At 38.3% G+C, this 9,077-nt stretch overlaps 1 protein-coding gene across 1 annotated transcript in view; it reads left to right on the top strand.

Moving 5' to 3' along the window:
* Nucleotides 1-343: 343 nt before the first annotated feature.
* LOC104618402 (laminin subunit alpha-2-like) overlaps nucleotides 344-9,077 on the top strand; it is a gene marked incomplete at both ends in the record, with an annotated part of 72,236 nt that continues 63,502 nt past the window's right edge. Inside the window, 2 exons of the mRNA XM_010283981.1 lie at nucleotides 344-514; nucleotides 5,824-5,936. Coding sequence (XP_010282283.1) covers nucleotides 344-514; nucleotides 5,824-5,936 — 284 coding nt within the window. The remainder of the gene's footprint in view (nucleotides 515-5,823; nucleotides 5,937-9,077) is intronic.

Below are 9,077 nucleotides of genomic sequence, written 5' to 3' on the forward strand. Positions count from 1 at the left end.
AAAAGTATATTTTATGATGCTTTGTATGTTTCCATAGTTTACTTTCTCCTTTGGTGTCCTGCTGTCGTTCAAGATATAACCAGAGGGCACCAATTTGAATTTTAGGAGGGAATGAGGAGGAAACCATCACTAAGAGGGCTTTATTCTGATGTGTAAATTCTGGATTCAAAACCAAAGTTGTTGGTGCTTTTCTGTGCTTCATTACTTCCATAGTTGTTGAAAACCAAGTCTTTGGCTTTAATGCTGTAACAGGTGTTATGTTCATTTACGATTGTCCTGCTAAATTCACCTTGCGCTTGCCTCTGTTGCTTTTGTTTATGATTTTATTTTATTTTATTTGCAGGGTTGTTTCCCGCAGTGCTGAACTTGGCTACTAATGCTCTCATCACAACCAATGCTACCTGTGGAGAAAAGGGTCGGGAAATGTACTGCAAACTTGTTGAACATGTACCTGGACAGCCTGCAAGGAACCCTCAGTGCCGTATTTGTGATCAAAGGAGCAGGGTTCCACATCGTACGTGTGCTGCTTTCATTTTATTCCTTTAAAAAGACTTTTTTTCCGAAGGTTGTATATACTTTGCAAACAAAACTGTAGGTCATTGGCCCGATTACTATGAAATGTCTGTCTGTCTTTTTAAATTAAGTTATCCATCTCTTCCACTGGTATTTCAAAACCTCTATCTGTTATGTATACTCCTCAAACTGAACTTTCTAATTCAGATACTTAAAGTGGAGCTCCTAAATTCAGCTTTAGGAAAATTAAGTACCTGCTGCTGTTATTGAATTCTCTTGATATATACTGACCATGAGTGAAAACTAGATGACCTTTACCTGCATACCTACACAAGGAATTTGAAAATTTTGGCCTAAGTGTATTGGGTTTGTGTGGCAAGGTTTTGGTAGCAGGGGGGCTGCAGGGGTGGCTTCTGTGAGAAGCTGCTAGAAGCTTCCCCTATGTCCAATAGAGCCAATGCCAGCCAGCTCCAAGATGGACCCACCACTGGCCAAGGCCGAGCCCATCAGCGACAGTGGTAGCACCTCTGGGATCACGTAGTTAAGAAGGTGCCAACAACACCAGCAGCAGTCAGAGGAGAGGAGTGAGAATATGTGGAACAGCTCTGCAGACACCAAGGTCAGTGCAGAAGGAGGGGCAAGAGGTGCTCCAGGCACTGGAGCAGAGATTCACCTGCAGCCCATGAGGAAGACCATGGTGAGGCAGGCTGTCACCCTGCAGCCCACGGAGCTCCACGCTGGAGCGGAGCTCCACGCTGGAACAGATCTCCACCTGCAGCCCATGGAGAACCTCATGCTGGAGCAGGTGGATGCACCTGAAGGAGGCTGTGACCCCATGGGAAGCCCATGCTGGAGCAGGCTCCTGGCAGGACCTGTGGACCCGTGGAGAGAGGAGTCTTGCTGGTAGGAATTGTGACTCTGTGGAAAGGACCCATGCTGGAGCAGTTCATGAAGAACTACAACCTGTGGGAAGGACTCATGTTGGAGAAGTTTGTGGAGAACTGTTTCCCGTGGGAGGGACCCCATGCTGGAGCACGGGAAGAGTGTGAGGAGTCCTCCCCCTGAGGAGGAAGGAGCAGCAGAGACAACGTGTGATGAGCTGACCGCAATCCCCATTCCCCGTCCCCCTGTGCTGCTGGCGGGGATCAGTTAGAGAATTTGGGAGTAAAGTTAATGCCAGGAAGTAAGAAGGGGTGGGGGGAAGGTGTTTTAAGATTTGGTTTTTATTTCTCATTACCCTACTCTGATTTGATTCATAATAAATTAAATTAATTTTTCCCCAAGTTGAGTCTGTTGACGGTCATTGGTGAGTGATCTATTCCTGTCCTTATCTTGACCCACAAGCTTCTTGTTATACTTTCCCCTGTCCTGGGAGGAGAGTGATAGAGCAGCTTTGGTGGGTACCTGGTGTCCAGCCAGGGTCAAACCACCACACTAAGCAACATCTGAAATTTCAGTTTAGGGCCAAATCCAGTTTTATTTTATTGTGTTCTGGGATGTTTTTCTTCTTTGTTTGATGTTAATTCGGCTTCACTGAGCCAGCAAAAAGAAGATAAGATAATGGAGCACTGCTTGGTTTAATTGCTTAGTTTTTCCAATTAAAGTTGATCTTTGCTAACACTGCTTTCTTAAAGACTACCCAGAAGCAAAATCAGTTTTCAAGTATAAATTTGTTATCATCTGCTTCAGAGTTGCATATTTCTAATACTTGGGAAGATTAGAACTAAGAAAATTTCTTACTCAAGTCATACAAGTTTAATTTCATGTGACCTTGCAGTGAAAGACATGAATAGCATTAGCACTGTTAGATTTTTGTGAGTGTATTGGTACTGTATATGGTAGGGGGTGTAGAGACACTTAAGACAGCTTTTAATGGAATAGACAAAATGTTGGAAGAAGCACAGCCACAGAAGCATGGAGACAGTTTCTCTTTTTTTCTGGTTGTTTCCCTCTAAAACCTAGCTCAGATATATTTACACCTCATGAGAAAGCACATTTAAGCATGTGCTTAAAACCACAGGGAAAAAAGAAGATCTGTCTACTAGTTCTAGACAAGATGACATATCTATGTCTGTAGCTTTCCAGACAGAACCTTGTTTAAATTCTTAGAAACTTCTTTCCAGGGCCACACTTCCTAGAGTTATTTTACTCATTCCAAAGTCTTTTCCTAAATAGCTAATCTGCATCTTCCTTGCGGAAATCCATGTTACCTTTTTCCTAACTTCAGTCAATGCAAGGAATGGATTATTCCCTTTTTCTTTACAGAAGTATTTTACTTTTGTAAAAAAAGTATAATTGAGGGTTGATGGTATTTCTTTATCTAGTTTCTACACTAAACTATCTCTTTTCTTTCATTCTCGTCATAAGTTGTATTTTCTACAACTCTAGCTGTGCAAATTGCAGTTCTCTGAATTCTCTCTAGAGGTTTTCATCTGTATTAAAATGCACCTGGACTCTTACCAGCACTGCACAGAGATGCAGGTTTCTTTCAGAATGAACAGAATATATTCCTGTTTACGTGTTTTACTTAGATATTTCCCCTTTTTAATGGTGTGACACCACTGAGAGATATATAGCTAGTTGTCCATTATAATCCCCAGATGTTTTCCTGCTAAATGGCTACCTATCCATTTGCTCCCCATCTTGTATTTGCAAAGCTAATTATAGTTGCCCCAGTATAGACTATTTCATTTGTCTGAACACAGTTGCAACCTGTTTTTTTCCCTGAGATATTTTTCCAAAGTTTCAACGTCTTCTTTAATTGTAGTAAATGTCGCCTTCTGAGGAAAGGTCATACAATTTTGTAGCAATATAAGCATTCAGATACGTTATACTATAGTAGTGTGCCTCAGTCAGAGAAGATTTCATAGGTTTTTGGAACCATTCCGGCTGGCAGAAACACTGTGCAATAGCTTCTTTCCTTTCTTTATGGATGGGTATTTAGAGACGCATGCACATCACACAAGGTTTTTCTATATCAGGTTTGTTTAATTAAAAAAACAAACCTATAACAGAGCTGGATTGCTTTGTTCCTATGACCTGCCTGTGATATCAGAGAGCATACACTAATGTGTGTGTGTGTGTAAATATATATATATATAAACCCCATCTGAATGATTTATATCTGTGTTTCCCCTCACTCCTACCCTCTTAAAAACTTGAATCTTCCCAGCTTGGTCTTTTGTTGCCAACCACATCTCATTTTAAGGTTTTTAAATGTTCATTTGGCAGAAGGAAATGCCTTATTTAAACAGAGAGGGCTCATTAACAGGAGAACCATGTAATGTAACCAGACTTTAAATGATCCCCCTGGAATGTGCGAGTCTGGAGTGCCTCCCCTTAATTACTGTAGTAGGAAATGAACACAAATTCCCTGGTTAATCACATGTGAGCCTAAATTAAAGAGCACTGTTTGATGGGCTCACTCTGTAAGTTCTTCCCCTTTCCATCTATCAGAGAGATTGGTCCTTGAACTGCATTTGCAATCCAATCCTTTTTACAAATATTGTATTATTTTCCCCTTACCTTTAAAATAGGGAAAACATGCCAGCAATTAATCAGGGCTTTCAAATTAATTATGATTAAACTTTCAAAATGGTGATTACACTTAATTTTTGTTTCATCTCCCAACGCTACTTCTCATGATTTACCTTTATATCAATTTCACCTGAAGAGACTTAACATCAAAATTTCCAATTAGACAGCTTCTGTTACAGTCACCGAGGAGCTCTGACTTCGATTTACAGGTGATTTTTGCTAGCACTCATTTAAAGTTTGTAAAATTGGTTAGTAAAAAAGTTTTGTAAAAATTATCAGAGCTGTAGGAACTGGCAACATATAAAGCATGGGTATGTTTTGATTTTCAACATAAAGATAAATTTGCTAGTAATATTACTTGCAGCACCAGTATTCTAACTTGCAAATGTTGGTGCCCACTAATGCCACTGAATAATCTGATATTTAAATTAAATTTTTAGCATTTTCAATTTTGAGGGCTTATGCCTTTCTTCACTCCCACAAAGCACTTTAATTGTATCTTTAAATATGCTCAGGCATTCTGGCTTTCCTTAATGAGCTAGGACTCCTGTCCTCCACAGCTGGTTGATGTAGCAAAATACAGAGACACGAAGAATGTCAATCTGGCTGGTTGATTTAAGTAATAACTAAAATAACAAGTAAATTAATTGGTTCATGAATTAATTATTTGCAGTTCTATGACTAGCTAGTAATGAAGCATGTTCCAGTTTTATATCAAGAAAACTTGTCAGTTTAGAAAGCCGTCCTTAATAAGAGGGGTAGGATTTCTACTGTCTTGTTACGTTCTTGCAGACAGAGCTTGCATAGAAGAAACATACTGTATTTGAATTTGGGTTATTTTCCCCATGATGTACAGACTTGCTTTAGGTAATTAGGGACTTCAAAATATAAATGTACCTTTTAAAATTGAGATTATGTTGTTCTCCATTTTGTATGGGAGAGAAATATGAATTGACCACAAAAATTAACCTGGAAATGTTAAGTGCAATTTTTCTCAGTTTAAATAACATTAAAATACTGTGTAAGCAAACTTCAATAATTTAGAAGGACTTGAAATCTGTGAAGAATTCAATTCTGTAAATAAATTCTTATACCTATTATTTGGGATTCATTTGCGACACTGCAGCAGAATAAATGTAGATATGAAAAGTAATGCATCTTGGACTTTGATATGGATTATAACCAAGCAAAGCTTCTTTGTATGCATGTATGTGAGTCAGACAATTTTCCCATTGAGAAATATGTTCTGTAATGATTTCTGAATCATTTCCTCTCTAATGAATTCTGAATTATTTCCTGAATTATTTCCACGTGTGCTTAGAAATGTCTTAGAAATGCAAGTACCAGTATTACTTTAAGCTGTGCTTTCCTTGCACACTGTATCTCAGGTTCTTGATTTGTTGTTTCTGTTGCAACATTTAATGACTTTACAGTACTTGGAACTTTGGAAGACTGCAGGAATTATGTGCTTGATTTAGATGCCTACATTTTCTTTAGAATCAGGACAGCCACCAGCTGCATTTACATGTTCTGAACCACCTTCTTGTGACCCTAACCAAAACTGAACAACTAATATTAGATGAGTATTCCAGCAATAATAAGCATGACTGTGCCTTAAGAGTAGCAGAAAATTTAATTTCCTGTTTTTTTTTTATTTAAAAGTGCTGCCTCATTATTTCTGTAATTGTATTAAAATTTAGATTTTAGACCTTAAAACATTTAAATGTCCTAATAATTTTGAAATATATTTTTATATTTCTGCTGTTCCAACAGAACGACATCCAATAACAAATGCAATTGATGGCAAGAACACTTGGTGGCAAAGCCCTAGTATCCAGAATGGAATTGAATATCATTATGTGACCATTACATTGGACCTTCAACAGGTAGACTTCTGTTTTGTTTGTTTCTGCAAAGGCTTTCTTTCTTGCACAGTAGATAACCTGGATTATTTTCCTCTTTGCTCTACGTTGCTTTTGTATTATGAAGACACACTCAGCTTCCTCTTATAACTTTCTGGTTTTTATACAGAGAATAACGACTGACCCATTCATTGTAACATAATGTGCCAAATTAAAAATAATTATTTCATATATATTTTTATGAAGACATGTTTAAAATTATTTTAAATACAACATTTTCAGTATTTTTTTTATGATACTTTCTGGTTTGGCTCTTTAAAGACAATTAAAAGATAGTTTCAGGGAAAAATGAATATGAATAAAAGCTTATGTTCGGTCAGTAACAGTGCTATACACTAAAATACAGAAAAAATATTAAAAATACTTAAATACACTAAAAATAGTTCAGCTGTGCTAGGGATACATGTGCATGGGATAGGTTATTTTGAGGGACAGCCAGGGTAAAGGGAAGAGTTTTGCTAATGAGGCCCTTAAATAAATTGCTTCTTGTTAGTGGAAGCTTACTTGACAGATGTAGCTATAGAGAATGCATTTGTTTGATGCTTATGAAAATTCTATATATATTCCAGGTATGTAAGCAAGAGGATTTGAGGGTAGATAGAAAATAATTTTATTTTTATTATGCCAAGATAAATACATAACAATTATCTGGTAGCAAATTTATTCATCATGTTATTAAACTTGACCCTTTTGGTATTCAGTTAAGTGGGTAACAAATTAACCCTGCCCCTTGAAATCTTCTCTGGTCTGTGGCTGGTCCATATTTGTATGCAACTTGAATCAGACCAGTAAACATAGAATCATAGAATCATTTAGGTTGGAAAAGACCTTTAAGATCATTGAGTTCAACCATAAACCTAACACTGCCAAGTCTACCGTTAAACCACATCTGTAAGCACCACATCTACATGTCTTTTAAATACCTCCAGGGATGGTAACTTAACCACATCCTTGAGCAGCCTGTTCCAATGCTTGACAACCCCTTCTGTGAAGAAATTTTTCCTAATATCCAATGTAAACCTCCCCTGGCACAACTTGAGGCCGTTTCCTCTTGTCCTATTGCTTGTTACCTGGGAGAAGAGGCCAACACTCACCTCACCACAACCCCCTTTCAGGTAGTTGTAGAGAGCGATAAGGTCTCCCCTCAGCCTCCTCTTCTCCAGACTGAACACCCCAGTTCCCTCAGCTGCTCCTCGTAAGACTTGTTCTCCAAGCCCCTCACCAGCTTCGTTGCCCTTCTCTGGACACGCTCCAGCACCTCAACATCCTTCTTGTAGTGAGGGCCCCAAAACTGAACACAGGATTCGAGGTGCGGCCTCACCAGTGCCGAGTACAGGGGCACCATCACTTCCCTACTCCTGCTGGCCACACTAGTTCTGATACAGGCCAGGCTGCTGTTGGCCTTCTTGGCCACCTGGGCACACTGCCGGCTCATGTTCAGCCGGCTGTTGACCAGCACCCCCAGGTCCTTTCCACCGGGCAGCTCTCCAGCTTTTTCTTTGTGTGCCAGTTGACAGTGGTCTGAGAATACTGCACTGTGTGTTGTGTGGGTTTGAGCTTTTCTGGTTTTTTTTTTTTTTTTTTTCTTTAATGTGGCAAAGCTCAAGTATGAGCCTGTTTCTTTCCCATGTTCTCTTACTTACTGTTCAAAGGAAGGTTGGCAGTCCTTTTGCAGTACTAAAGCTGGTAGCTTCTCTTAAGCTCGTTCAGTTTTATTGGCTGGAATAGGAGCAGTGTTGAGGTTTCCGTGGATGTCAGAGAGGTGGGATAAGACCTCGTGTCACTAATTCTGTCTGGCACAGTCTTTATGATCTGAGTAACTCATGTAGTTAGGAATGCATGCTATGTTTACTCACTATCTTACATGAACAGAACAACAGTTTTGTTCCCCAAATCGTAGTAAAAGGTCTGTTGTAATTTGCATGACTTTTAAACTGCTCAGTAAGAAATATGAGTTGTCTGGATTTTGAGGAATATTAGGAGGTTTTGTTTGCATATTTGGGTATTTTGTAGATACAGCATTTTAGGCTTTATTAAAGTAGTCGGTAAACCACGAAATTTCTCTTCCAGTTAGTGTGATGCATAGTAGTCACTATGAATGTTGAAGGTCACCAGGTATCTTTGAGACCTCACTTAAAAGAAACACCATTCTTTACCTTTGGCTTATAGGAGGTTCAGTAATTGCTGTGTTTGTAATGATAAATTCTTGCTTTAAGTATAAAAATATTTAACTTCTTATTGTGAGATAGAAGTAACAAATGACAAATCTGCAAGTAATGGACTGAAAATTTGAGGAATGCATTAGTTTGTATGTTATTACTGGTAATTATGATAGTACATGGAATGCTTTTAGCAATCCTAATTTCATGAAAAAATCAGGAAAATAATTACAATTTCTTCATTTATATAATGCTTGGACTTTTGGGGCAGCTACATGTTTTTTTACTTTATTGTGCAGTGTAGCCATATAAAAATGGTGTATACTAGTTAACAATAGCTAATATACTGAAAACATAAAATATATTTAACTTTAGAAGGAGCCAGAATATCTGTCAGGTTGGGAAAAATGCAGTATTTTTTTTTCTTTTCTCCCAACAGTTGAGGTTTACCACATACTTATAAAAAGGTTTTATCTATAGTGCAGGCTAGGTTTCTAACTCATTGAAGTATGTTTGCAATTTGTATCCCATCTATTATAAAAATATGAGTTGAAAACTGGAACTATTTTGTTCTGAGCATCTTTGCTACTTTACTCTTAGCCCTTCGCTTTTCTAGACTTTTTAGCCATTTTGACAATCAGCATCTTATCTATTTCACAAGAATAGTATGGAACACCATTCGTAGCTGTACATGTGAAATTATTTTTTAACAGTGCTTTTCACCCAGCAAGTGCATAGGATGCGAAAATATGAATGTAGATGTATTTGGGAGTTGCTCACGAGAATTTAAATGGTGGTTGAAATGAAAGATTGAGCTACGCTGGTTGCTGAAAGTGAAACTGCAGATCCAAGTTTGGCTGGGTGGGTCCATCAGAGTGCTAGTTTGTTGCATCTATGAAGCACCCACAAATTACCAAGAAAATCTGTCTGCTGTTCTGCATCTCTT

Source organism: Phaethon lepturus, unplaced genomic scaffold (genome assembly GCF_000687285.1).
Source record: "Phaethon lepturus isolate BGI_N335 unplaced genomic scaffold, ASM68728v1 scaffold5953, whole genome shotgun sequence".
Lineage (NCBI taxonomy): Eukaryota > Metazoa > Chordata > Aves > Phaethontiformes > Phaethontidae > Phaethon > Phaethon lepturus.